This window comes from Cucurbita maxima, unplaced genomic scaffold (genome assembly GCF_002738345.1).
Source record: "Cucurbita maxima cultivar Rimu unplaced genomic scaffold, Cmax_1.0 Cma_Scf00030, whole genome shotgun sequence".
NCBI classification, from domain to species: domain Eukaryota; kingdom Viridiplantae; phylum Streptophyta; class Magnoliopsida; order Cucurbitales; family Cucurbitaceae; genus Cucurbita; species Cucurbita maxima.
In genome coordinates, this window is record NW_019272046.1 from 277,058 (window position 1) to 291,186 (window position 14,129).

General features: G+C 35.7%; 2 protein-coding genes across 2 annotated transcripts; one reads left to right on the plus strand and one right to left on the minus strand.

Annotated features, from left to right (window-relative positions):
• Nucleotides 1-20: 20 nt before the first annotated feature.
• LOC111466010 (eukaryotic translation initiation factor 3 subunit E) lies at nt 21-3,579 on the minus strand. Its single transcript, XM_023110549.1, has 8 exons — nt 3,293-3,579; nt 3,060-3,214; nt 2,567-2,794; nt 2,357-2,478; nt 1,737-1,956; nt 1,391-1,533; nt 466-603; nt 21-154 (listed from the first exon to the last, which is right to left on the minus strand). The coding sequence occupies exons 1-8, from the start codon at nt 3,498-3,500 to the stop codon at nt 55-57; spliced, it is 1,314 nt and encodes a 437-aa protein (XP_022966317.1). The 5' UTR covers nt 3,501-3,579; the 3' UTR covers nt 21-54.
• A 7,044-nt stretch (nt 3,580-10,623) lies between these two features.
• Nucleotides 10,624-13,552, plus strand: LOC111466081 (alpha carbonic anhydrase 4-like). The gene is made up of 7 exons (XM_023110659.1): nt 10,624-10,725; nt 11,478-11,695; nt 11,769-11,875; nt 12,731-12,833; nt 12,936-13,094; nt 13,195-13,248; nt 13,444-13,552. Exons 1-7 carry the CDS (start codon nt 10,629-10,631, stop codon nt 13,516-13,518), a joined length of 813 nt encoding a protein of 270 aa, XP_022966427.1. The 5' UTR covers nt 10,624-10,628; the 3' UTR covers nt 13,519-13,552.
• Nucleotides 13,553-14,129: the final 577 nt, after the last annotated feature.

Consider the following 14,129-nt stretch of genomic DNA (forward strand, 5'->3'; position numbering starts at 1 on the left):
AAAAAAAAAAAAAAAAAAAAAAAAAAAAAAAAAAAAAAAAAAAAAAAAAAAAAATTATCTGGCTGCTTGAGCCTGCGCATGCTCTAGAAGTTGGGTCACTAACTTGTAAGTACGCCCAGATAATGACTTCGTGTGGTCGATCAATTGCTCATGCCTGAAAACGAAGCGTGTCAATTTCATATTAACAATTATTACCAGAAGTTCTACAACCTCAAACTAATTGAGCCAAAACTAAGTCCAATTATAAGTTTTGGTCCTTGTAAACTTTCAAAATTTTGAAATTACAAGTTCGAAGGCTAGAGTTTTTCAAATGCCTAGCAGACCCAACCCTGAAAATTCAAGGATCAAAATTTCATTTGACTAAGAAGAACAGTACTCTGTGGCAGTAATCTAAGAGTTGTAAACATTTCACAGACATAGGACGGACTGTGAGCAAGGTTGAGAAAACGAAGGAAATAAACTTACACGTCAGGCTCGTTCGTTTCCATTATAACTGTTCCCGTCTTTGAATCAATCTTCGCATCAAGCTTTGACGTGCGCACGAGATTTACAATCCATCGCTCAGCTTCCTCATAATTCAAGTTCAACTTTTCAGCAAGGACGCTGCCATAAGTTACCAGCACTTGAGATATAACAACGAAATGAACCAAGAAAAGTCACAAGTTACAATGACAGAAGATATACAATAATGGTCAGGAAGTATTGTTTTACCAATACAAATCCTGAGAACTAAGCTTTATACATGAGAGAACCTCATTATTTAGCAGCACTAAAAGAGAGGAATTAGAATCAGATCTGTTATTAAACTGGCTGAAGGCGATCTTACTACAAGCTTAGAGTAAAACCTTTTTTCTTCCCCTTTTGCTCCCATCCAGCCCATTTTCAAGTGATAAGAATGGAGAACAGAGGAGGTAAACACAAACAAGAAACAAAGATGAGCTTCTCAAATTAGATATCTTAAAACTCATCTACAGTTCTAATCAATACAATTTGTATGATATAAATTTTAAATGCCCAATGAATATTGTTGACACCCGTTTGCAAATTTAAGCTCCCAAAAAAAGTAAAAAGGAGAGTGTTGTAAACTCGTAGAGTAGAAACCACAGACAAGTTTAAAAATGCTGAGAAGGTAAGCCAAAGGTCTTTTCTCTTGATTACGCAGCTAGCGTTACTATTTGTCAGTTTCCACGATGGTCACAGAAAATGTGTAGATATACAAGCATGTTATTTGTTCAGTGCACGTTCAATTCTATCATCATGATTTTTTACCCTCCAAAATCTTGCTTGATATACACTTTTCTATCGTACACAAGCAAAGAGTATCATTATTCACCTGATAAATAGCTATCAGTAGATAACAAATTTTAAGAGAGAATGAACAAGTACGCACCTCATATCAATACGCTGATGTATTCTGCAGAAAGTCTCAAAGACGAACAGACGAGCAGTTTCCAAAAACTCATCTCTCAAAGGAACGGTGGAAAGGTTTCCTTCTTCAAGCCTCTTTCCTAGGAAAGGATCGTTCAATATAACCTACATCGAGGACAAGTGGTAAATTATGCCTTGAAAACACAACAGAATTTTAAGAATTGACAGCATTTATCGTTCATGACCAGCTAAGACTTAGTAACCAAACCGTCCGAACCCCACCTCTTAAACAATGAACAAAAAGTACCATTGGAAATAAGAATATACTCTCTAATCACTCGTAAAGAAAAGAGAAGCAGGAAACTTACTTCTTCACACTCCCTCATCTTCTTTTGTGCCCCATCGAAATCATAATTGACATACACACAAGTCAAAAACTCTGTGATGGGATCATTATAGGAATATTGTTCTTGCTGAATAACCTTGATAAAATCTTTGAATTGTGGCCTCCGTCTTTTGTTAACAATGAATGCAGTGGCCAGATAGCGTAAAAGATGGGGAGCATTGGTTTGAATGGCATTTAAATACCTACAGAATAGAAAGGTATCACCTCATTAAAACAACAGGGAAAGGCCTGAATTAACTCGTCACTCAGATGGATCCTCTATTCTTAATTTATGTCACAAACTTATTTTCATGTTTTACTGTTAGACATGGGCCCTCATTATGAATATCCACATCCATTATCTCACCTACATAAGGGCATGTTTTTCGTTGTCTTCCATGACCTTATCATGGAGAACATATGAAGCATTATTTTTAAGAGGCTCCAATCAAGCAAAATGAGCCCTAAAGGAATTTTTTTTTAAGAAGATGTCTCCACATAATTAAGAATTGCAGATAATTAACTAATCAAAACAGGGAAGAGTACTTCTACATGTATTATCAATAAAAAGTAGTGAAAACAGGCAAGACCCAGTAGACTTACTTATCTTGATTAAACAGGTCAATTATCTGTGTTCTTCCATTCTCGTGATTGAAAAATATGAAGAGGCTCCAATGCATCAACCATATTCTGCCTTGCACTTGTTTCATCGGTGATGAGAAATTCTTGATTAGGCATCACAAGAAAGAAAGTCAGTAGAGCGATGGCATATATTGTACACACAAATAAAAAGAGCTAGATAGATCACCCCACCTTAGAGTCGATAATCTCTTTCAAACGATTAAGCTCCTCAACAGCAATATCCCAATTCTGCATTAAAATTTCAGCTGCCAATTTTCCCCATAGAGCACTCAGGCTCCTTTCACTGTCTGTGCATAAGGCTCTGTACTGATAGAGATAGTCAGCAGCACCAGAGTAGTTCCCACACTCGAACTGAAATTTGGCATATTGGTATAACGCTTCTATTTGATCTGGACCAATCTGGAAATAGGGTTTTACAAAACCCAAAAGGCTAATTCAATAACCACTCTCAATACTAAATGTAAAGTTAAAGAACCCCCAAACCAATCAAATGTAATAAGAGCTTTATGCAAAAGGAGGTAGGACATAAAAGAAAGAACATAAATAGCAGCACTGAGCTTCAACCAAGATGATATTACATCCGAACAAAGAATTGAACGTTGTTTATTGGAGAAGAGGCGTACAACAGAAAAAATAAATTGTAATTCTGAGACCATGAATGTACCTGATAACGATCATTAAGCATTTGAAGATTGTACTGCTTATCAGCCCTCAGTTCCTGAACAGCAGCCGGATTCTGCAGAAAAGCAACAAGTGGCGCTGCGGACTCCTCCAGAGCCTTAAGCCTCGCCACCACTTCCACCCTTCTATCCACCATATCTACACCAATCCCACCACAAACACGTCAACATACAAAAAAACCAAGCAACAAAATAAAAAACAAAGAGATGGCCATGCCTTGAGGAACATCGTCGGTGTGATACAGCGACTTGTGAATGTCCATGGCGTAATCAACCATGTTGGTCCTGTTGAGAAGCTCGATCTTGGCCTTGAGGATCTGCTCGTCAGGGTAAAACTGCCTCTCTTGAAGGAACTCGAGGAGAGGGAAAACAAGATGACGGTCCAAATTTGGAGCGATTCGCGGAGTTAGATCGTACTCCGCCATGGGAGAGTTGATTGTGCTTGATTATTTAGAATACAGAAAGCAAACGGTTTTGAGAAGAAATGAAGATAAAAACCCTAATCTTAAAAGTAAGGTATGGTGAAGTTGAGATGTAACTCAATTTTTCGAGTTGACCCGACACAAAATTATATATATATAAATTGTCAAATTCGTCATAACACTCATAATGATCAACTTTACGAAGATCCCATGGTATTCCGGAAGCTCGCTCGCAGCATTGGTCCTCATAACCCCCAATTTATTACCTCTTCTCCATAAATAATGCCTACTCCCTCAACTCGTTCTAAAAAAATAGGATCTTGTGTAATAAGTTTTTGATGTTCAGCAACTGCTGTCAAAAAATAATATCAGAAATCCAAACATTTATCTATCCATCCATGAGGTAGATCAGCCGCGACTCCCCCGATACGAAAATAATTATGCATCATTCTCATACCGGTGGCTGCTTCGAATATATCATATACTAATTCTCTTTCCCTGAAAATATAGAAGAAAGGAGTTTTTCGAGTCATATGTGTTGAAACTAATAATAGCTAATAATAGAATTTGAATTAGTTACGGAAGAGAAGGAGGAGGTGAATTCAAATTCATCCTCAAAATCATCCACAAAAATCTCAACCAATTCCGGGAATCCCCTATAAAAGGACCTCCCTCCCCATCACTCAAATCACTCCTCCTCTCAATCTCAATTCAGTTTTCTGTTGTCACCAACAACTGGTATCAGAGCGATCTTGCAGCAGCAGAAAAACAAGTTGAGAACTACGTTCAGCCCGCCATCCCGAGGTTCGATGGTCACTATGATCATTGGGCGATGTTGATAGAAAATTTTCTCAGATCAAAGGAGTTCTTTGATATGGTGGAAACAGGTTATGAAGAGCCAAATGAAGGCAAGATACTCTCAGCTGATCGACAGCAACTGTTGGCAGCATTGAAGTTGAAGGACCTGAAGGTCAAGAACTATTTATTTCAGTCCATTGATAGGACTATCTTGGAAACAATGCTTCAGAAGAAGACATCCAAGGAAATTTGGGACTCTATGAGGAGGAAGTATCAAGGCTCAACGAGAGTAAAACGTGCTCAACTACAGGCAGTTAGGAGAGACTTTGAAATTCTCCAAATGCAAAAGGGAGAAACGGTGAATGATTATATTGGCAAGGTTATAAGTCTTGCAAGTAAAATGAGGATGCATGGTGGTTCAATCACAGATGTTGCGATCGTAGAAAAGATTTTGCGATCACTAACACCAAAGTTCGATTACATTGTATGTTCTATCGAAGAAGCAAACAATGTCGAGGAAATGCAAATAGATGAACTCCAAAGCTCCCTATTAGTACATGAGCAGAGGCTCAATCGTACAAGTGCAATAGAGGAGATGACAACCTTAAAGATATCCACACCAAGTGAAACTTCAAGCTCTAGAGGTAGAGGGCAAAGAAGAGGCAGAGGTCGTGAGAGAGGCAGTCGAGAAAGAAGTGGAGATGTTGGCAGGTCAGCAGACCTAGTCAGAAACGATTATGACAACAAAGGCAAGAGGCACTTTGACAAGTCTAAGGTGAAATGTTACAGATGTAGACGCCTTGGACATTACAAAAATGAATGCTATACCAGGCTTCAAAAGGAGAAAAGAAATCAATCTAATTTTGTGGAGAGAAGAGAAGAAGAAACATTATTAATGTCATTCCATGCTATGAAGGTGGCAGATCAAGGTGTATGGGTCGTAGACTCTGGATGCAGCAATCATATGACAGGTTGTAAGGAATTCTTCTCAACTTTAGATGAAAATTTTCATACTACGGTCTCTCTTGGCAACAATTCATCTCTCCAAGTGATGGGGAAAGGAACCGTAGATATCAAGACTAGAAATGGCTTTGTAGAGTCTATTTCTAATGTATTCTACATTCCTGATCTGAAGGCCAACTTACTTAGTATCGGTCAGTTACAAGAAAAGGGGTATGTGATCACATTCCAAAATGATGAATGTGAAATTTATGACTCCAAAAGAGGATCGATTGCTAAGATGAAGATGACCACCAACCGTCTATATTCGTTGACGTTAAATATCGTTGCCAAAAGTTTGATGGTGAAGAAAGAAGATACCACTTGGCTTTGGCATTTTAGGTACGGTCATCTACACTTCAAAGGATTAAAGACGTTGTCCTCAAAGAAGATGGTAACTGGGTTGCCAGATATTACTCCACCAACGGAAATTTGCGAGAGCTGTGTAGTAGCAAAACATGAAAGAAACTCTTTTCCATCTGGAAAATCAAGAAGAGTTCAAGCAATTTTGGAGTTATTCATTCAGACATATGTGGTCCCATCTCTCCTGCATCAAATGGTAACAAGAAATATTTCACGACCCTCATCGATGATTTTAGTCGAAAAACATGGACTTATTTCTTGCACGCCAAATCAGAAGCCTTTGACTGCTTCAAAAAATTTTGTGCTACTATGAAAACCAAAACTGGAAGAAGAGTAAAGGTTTTAAGAACTGACAGAGGTGGAGAATTCTGCTCGAAAGAGTTTATTCAATTTTGTGAAGAGAAGGGCATACGGAGGCAATTAACAACAGCATATACACCACAACAAAATGGTGTGGCCGAAAGGAAAAACAGGACCATTCTGAACATGGTTCGAAGTTTACTAAATAAAGGAGAAGTCCCGAAGGAATTCTGGCCAGAAGCTGTTATGTGGTCCGTTCACATTCTTAATCGGAGCCCTACCTTTTCTGTTAGAGACATGACTCCACAAGAAGCATGGAGCGGAAGAAAACCTGCAGTAGACCACTTTAGAATCTTTGGGTGCATAGCATATGCACACGTTCCTGATGAGAAAAGGAAGAAACTTGAGGACAAGAGTTCGAAGTGTGTGTTCCTTGGAGTAAGCGAGACCTCTAAGGCATACAAGCTCTACGATCCTTTGACAAAGAAGGTGGTGGTGAGTTGTGATGTAGTCTTTGACGAAAATAAGACTTGGACATGGGAAGAAAAGATCACTGTGAATCAGCAGATTCCTGTAGATCTTGAAGAAGAACAAACTGAAGCTCCTATTCAGCCTCACTATGAGCATGGAGAGAGCTCATCACAAGCTCAACAAGAAGAACCAGTAGAAGAAGATCATGATCATAATCAAAGACATCCAAGAACAAGAAAAAGACCAAACTGGATGATTGATTATGAGATGGATTATGAATCAAGTGATAGTGGTTATTTTGCATTCTTTATGGATAGTGATCCAATTGTCTATGAAGAAGCAGTAAAAGAGAAGAAATGGAAGGAAGCTATGGACAGTGAAATCAAATCCATAGAGAAGAACAAGACTTGGGAGCTCACTGATCTTTCTAGAGGGCAGAAAACAATCGGAGTAAAATGGGTTTTCAAAACCAAGTTGAATGAAAACGGTGAGGTGGATAAGTACAAGGCGCGACTTGTTGCAAAAGGATACAAGACACTATCAGGCTCATCAAGGAGGTATTTGCACCAGTGGCACGTCAAGACACTATCAGGCTCATAATTTCTATTGCAGCACAGAAATCTTGGCCTATTTATCAACTTGATGTGAAATCAGCCTTCTTACATGGAGAGCTTCAAGAGGAAGTATATGTGGAGCAACCAGAAGGTTTTGTTCAAAAAGGCAAAGAGGAACAAGTATACAAGTTGAAGAAAGCTTTGTACGGTTTGAAGCAAGCTCCGAGGGCATGGTACAGTCGCATTGATTCTCATTTTGAAAAGATGGGATTCACTAAATGCCCGTATGAACATACGTTGTATGTGAAAACTGAAAAGGGAGATCTTGGCTTGATGAGATATTTTCTTGGAGTAGAAGTTACTCAAACTCCCGCAGGTAACTTTATCTGTCAGAAGAAGTATGCTCAAGAATTACTTGAAAGATTTAAATTGGATGAGCGCACATTTGGAACTCCATCAGAATTGGGTTTAAAGTTGCACAAGGACATTGACGGGCGAGAGGTTTATAATAGGTACTTCAAACAAATTGTGGGAAGTTTGATGTACCTAACTTCAACAAGACCAGACATCATGTATGCGGTTAGTATGATAAGTCGTTACATAGAGCATCCAACGGAAAAACATCTCAATGCAGCAAGAAGAATACTTCGTTATGTGAGAGGAACCTCTGATTTGGGGGTATTCTACAAAAAAGGAGATGATCCGAAGATAGTTGGCTATACAGATAGCGACTATGCAGGTGATATAGACGATCGTAAAAGTACTTCAGAAAGTATTTTCTTGATGAGTTCAGGAGCTATTTGCTGGTTTTCAAAGAAGCAACCTATTGTAACACTCTCAACGACAGAAGCAGAATTTGTGGCAGCAGCAGCATGCTCGTGCCAAGCAATTTGGTTAAGAAAAATGCTTGAAATTCTTAATCAGAAGCAACCAAGTACGACGGTTATATATTGTGATAATATGTCAACTATTAAGTTGTCTAAAAATTCTGTGTTGCATGGAAGGAGCAAGCACATCGATGTTCGATTTCATTTCTTGCGTGATTTGTGTAAAGAAGGCATTATTGAACTCAACTTTTGCCGAAGTGATGAACAAATCGCAGACCTATTGACAAAGCCCTTGAAACAACCATTGTTCGCTCAGAAGAAAGATGGGGATATGCAGAATCCAAGATGTATATCAAGAAGATGAAATGAAGTTCTCTGATTTCCGCAGAATTCAGTTTAAGGGGTGGTGTTGAAACTAATAATAGCTAATAATAGAATTTGAATTAGTTACGGAAGAGAAGGAGTAGGTGAATTCAAATTCATCCCCAAATTCATCCACAAAAATCTCAACCAATTCCGGGAATCCCCTATAAAAGGACCTCCCTCCCCATCACTCAAATCACTCCTCCTCTCAATCTCAATTCAGTTTTCTGTTGTCACCAACAATATGAACCCCCTTATTTCAAAAATGTCATTTTGACCTGATTTCATACAATTTTTCTTAAAAAAACGTAATTTTTTTGGTCAAATTACAAATTTATCCCTATGCTTTGATAAAACTTTATAAATTTTATCACCCGCGAGGTTTCATCGAACCTTAAAAATGAAATTTTATATGTAAAAACGATATGAAATTTATAACTAAACCATTGTTTTACAATCGTTTGAAAATATGGATTGAAATTATCGAGGCATGGTTTTAGCTTGTCATCGATATTTCACGTTTATGAGTTCAACATCGATCAATTTTTCTACGACCTTTGTTTATTTTTATTTTTTTTTTAATATTTAGATCTATTGAGATGAAAACTTTAGGGGAGAGAACTCTAACAGCCCATCTTTTCGAGATTTTGAATCACTAATACTACGTGGACTCGATAGTATAAAAAGACAATAAAAAATTTCAATTTTGAAGGAATAATTTGCAAATCAAGTACGTAAATTCAAAGATAAATTTTAGAACAAACAAAAACCAATTCTTGCTCGTAGTTAAATACAAAAGTGCTCACAAAATATTACAACTTCCAAAAGTACAAGTTAAATAGGAGATCGAGATTGAGACCGAAACCGATTTATGGTTACCCTTGAAGCTATATAGCTCTACACGCTCTCACCCACGACCAGGAACCAACGATCCATTTGAAAACATAAAAAATAGCAATAATCAGTATAAAAATACTCGGTAAACAACCAACTTATAGATTTTCGTTGAATTTTCTCTAATTTTTTAACTTTTAAAGCATAGTTTAACGATATTTTTAAAATACTTTTAAAAGTTTAAATATATTTTCGAAAGTTTAAAATTATATGGATAAGGTCAGACAGCTCTCTTCCATTCGTCGTGATATCTGTTTATTGTAAAACTATTTATTAACTGAGTTTTGATGTACTATTTATTAAAAATGATATCTTCCATTTTAAGCTGTGTTGTGATTATTTTTTATGACTACCGATAATTTGAAATTTTTAAATATTTTAAATTTATGTTTTTTTTTTCAAGTATTCTACATCTATAGCTCGAGTCTCTCGAGAAGCCAATTGTTACAACAATCAAAAGAAGTATAATGGACTCGAAACGTTCTCTGTCCGAATCCAACAAATTCCTATCGACTAAAATTATTGAAATCTGTACGCTACAAAGATTAAATTTCAAAATTTTATCAAAATGCAGTTCGATAATTGAAAGAAAAATTACCATTTTACCCTTATCTAACGCCGGATGTTTGATTCATTCAATTTAGCTATGGGACGAATTTTTTTTTTTGTCTTAATTAACTTTTGAAAATATATTTAAATTATATAGACTTATTAAGCTTTATTAAAAATATAAACATTAAAATAAAACAATTAATACACGCATACATGCCAGGAATAAAATAGTTATAAAAAAATATTTGATTTTTTAATTATTTTTTAAAATGGTGTTTTTAATATATATATATATATATATAAGTTGTCATACATATAAATCTATTTGTCAGGTAATTTTTATTTATATAGTAAATTATTTCCTTATTTTAGTAAAATACATTAATTTTCAGCAATTTACTTACAATTGATCATTAAAAAAACTAAATTAATATTTTAGTTTCTATATTTTAAATCTCAATTAAATTAATAAAAATATTTTAAATTTTCTAAAATATACTCGTAAATTTTTTAAAGTTTCAATACCATTTAAAAAAAAAACTTTAAAATATTATAATTTTGGATAAGACAGTTAATTATTTATTAAAAAATATCTTTAAATTTTTTTAATTTTCATTAATGTCCTTAATTTAAAAAAAAATACATTTTAATTTTTCTTTTAAAAATTTATTTTTAAAATTTAAAATTAATTTAAGGGCATGTTTTTAATTTTTTTTTTAAATCGTATCTTTTTATTAATAATAAAATTTAAATTAATTATAAGTTGATTTTCATTAAATTCAGTGAATCTATAATTATTATTTTCATTCAAATAATAACTCCAATAATAAAAAAAAAAAAAAATCAAAACGTCCGTAACTCATTTTTTATTTTTGTAACATTATATTATTTTTATATTCCCATTTATGTAAAATATTAATTTCTCCATTAAGCCTTTTTTTCCATAATTTGTCCAAAATTAATTATAAATACACAAAGGAAACAGCAACAAAAAGCGTTGCAGAGTAGCCATGGCCTTCTTCTTCAACAACAGACCTAACTATTTCCTTTTCTTTGCTGCTTTTTTCCTTCTTTCCTCCATTTCCAAGGCATCTGGTTCTGAAGTGGGTATGTCCTTTTTCCCTCCATTTTTTCCAAATCGTTCAACGTTCAATTCGATATAGACTTAAGTTTTACACATCTCTAATAACCATCGATTATAGATACGTATTTAGCTATTGTTCTAATGAGAAATGGGTATTGTCGAGTACGAAAAATAGTTTGTTTTTTCTTCTGAGTTCAGGGTATATCACAAGGACACAAAAAACAAAGTCGCCACAAGAGTACATGCCTTGATAGTATGCTTATTGTAAGTTGTCATGGAGAATAGGTTCATGCATTTTTTATGCATGTATTGACATTTATTTGGTTTATAATTCTCATTTATTTGGTTTATCTCTCCTATTACTTTTGTCATTTTGGTCAAAAACAATCCGGAGAAACTTTGTAAGAGAGATTTTGTAACTAAGAGTGTGAGAGATACATTTATAAACACTTTGATTACAGTGATGGGTTGCCACGTAGTGGATATAGGGAAATTTCTTGTCTCCGGACCACGTAAATCTTTGTGTCTCTTTGTTTAATCTCTGTTCGTGGGTGTGTGAGTATAATCGATCTTGCTTCCACTCCCACTTCCACTTCCGTTACAACAACCCCAAGGAATGATGTTTTACCAGATGCCTTCCTGTGAGGTCGAGTTCATGGCAACAATTAACATTTCTAGAAGAAGTTACTAATCGTAAAACGTTATTTATTTCGTTTCTTTTTGTTTGGATTATTCGTTTCGATTGAGAGTCAAAACCAACGCATTTATTGAACAGATGACGAATCTGCATTTACTTACTATGAGGGAACTGGAAAAGGGCCAAAAAGTTGGTGGAAGCTGAATCCAAAGTGGGAGTCATGTGGGAAGGGGAAGTATCAGTCTCCCATCAACATTGTGGAAGAAGAAGTGGTCGTTCTTCCTGAGCTTGGGAAGCTCCAAAGAGACTACAACCCAGCTCCGGCGCTGATCAAGAATCGGGGCCACGACATGACGGTATCGGTGCTACGTTAGAGTGGTTAGTGTCTAAGCTCGCCTCTAATGGTGTTTGTTTTGATATTATGTTCAGATAAGCTGGAAACAAGATGCTGGGAAGATTACAATCAATGGGACTCGTTACAGGTTGATCCAATGCCATTGGCATACCCTTTCTGAGCACTCTTTCAATGGAACAAGGTTTCTCTCTCTCTCTCTCTCTCACTCTTTTTTAGGGTTCTATTCACGAATTACATCAAAAATTGTCGAGTTAGGGTGTTTGAATCGTGGGTTGGGTTGGGTTAGCTTTGTGTAGCTCGAAGTTAAGTACTTGAGTCTATCGTGGCATTCAAGTACAACTTGAATTTTACGGCTTTTCTGAAGCTTAACTCAGTCTATGATGGCATTCAAGTATGACTCGAATCTTACGGTTTTACTCAAGGTCATTATCACATGTGTGCTAGTAGATATTCAAATCGAGATAAACTAGAACTTGGTAGACCTATAACAAAGGTGGAAATCAAACTAACATAGACCCTGTGGCTTAATTAGTAAATACGCGGTTGCTCACCCACCCCGCATATCCTCATCGTTGCCAAAAGAAAAAAAAACGTTGAGTATTAAAAATATGCTAAATTAATAAAAAATACGTTTGAAGAGTATTTTCGAAACTGTATTAAAAGTTTAGAGGTATTTTTGAAAATAGCGGTTTCCATCCAATACTAAACCAACAAGTAGCTTCGTCTCAGTAGACTCTTGGTGACACGACCGAGCAACAACATCAAGTGAAGGGTTGGGGAAGATCCCAGTAGCTAATTTTTTTTAACATTATCCTAATCAACCTTTACTCTGCTAACTAAGTTAAGATAAGGGCATGACTCTGATAATAGAGATGTCATTGTTTAACTCCGTTAAACTCTCAAAACAATCTCGTAGTAACGAAAATAGCGTCTATTACTTCACTTAGATTCTTTTTGATTAGTCAATATAGAACCCGAACATGGCAGTGGTCGGGATTTATAAGACGTGATATCTATATGTTATGAAACTTTGCAGACATGTTCTAGAGTTGCATATGGTTCATCAAAGCCAAGATAACAAGACCGCAGTTATTGGAATTGTATACAAATATGGACGACCTGATCCCTTCCTTTCAAGGGTATCTCTTACTTTCTTAAAATCATTTCAATTTTGTTGGGTTTTGGTCATTTTGATTTTGATTATTGAAGATTTTCATGAGATTTGTTGTTTGTGTGTGAAGCTGTTTCATCACATCAAATCAATTGGGAAAAAAGAAAAAGAAATTGGGATTGTGAATCCGGGAGACATCAAGTTCGGGAACAGAAAATATTACCGATATATTGGTTCTCTGACGGTTCCTCCATGTAGCGAAGGTGTCGTTTGGACGATACTCAAAAAGGTTTCTTCGTACTCACTTTCTTTTGTAATGTTACGAACATTAAAGTATTATAAACTAAAGTTCGTGAACAAATGAACTAAGTGTCGTTGAATTGGTATAGGTGAGAACAGTTTCACGAGATCAAGTGAGAGTTTTAGCTAATGCTATTCATGATGTGAGTATTTCCCGTTCTTTTGTTCTTAAGATTTGAGAAAATTACAATTTAATTCCTAAAATTTTGTTACCTTCCCGACTAGTTTTTTTGATCGATCAAATTGATGTTATAATATTTAAAAGAATATCTTTTAATATTATCTTGCATTTTATTTATTTATTTATTTATTTAAATTTCATATGTTTGGAACTTTAGGATTGGAAGAAAAATGCAAGGCCAGTACAACCCACGGGTGGAAGAAGAATTCAATTTTATACTCCACACAAGTGAAGGTACTTTCGTGGTTGGTTTACCTCAAAGCTTAAACGGAAATTAAAAGGAAATCGACATCCATTTATATCTCATAAACGGACTTAAATTTTACATATTTCGTTGGGTTTTCTGCTACAAGTTTCGTTAGCGCCTTCAACATTGGCTCTTTGAAATTGAGTCATAGATTCATAATTTATGTGTTTAGGGCGACTATGTACACTGAATATCATACGAGATGAAATGTCAAGAAGTTTGAGATGTTGATCGTATCGATTTCGACAAATATTTGTAACAAGTAAGAGACTCTTATGATTTAGAATCTAAATTCAGTGTCTAATGACTCTCCTAGTCTAATGTGTCTTTTGTGACATTGATATGACATATATCCCTCCCAATTTCACGTGTCCTTTGTGACCTGGATATGGCCTCGGAAACGAAACATTCCTTATAAGGGTGTGGAAACCTCTCTCTAGCAGACACGTTTTAAAATTGTGAGGCGGCAATACGTAACGAACCAAAGTGGACAATGTCTATTAGCGGTGGACTTGAGTTGTTACAAAAAGGTATCAGAACTAGTCACCAAATGGTGCATGACATTGATTGGAGTAGGGCTAGACCCTTTCCATAGT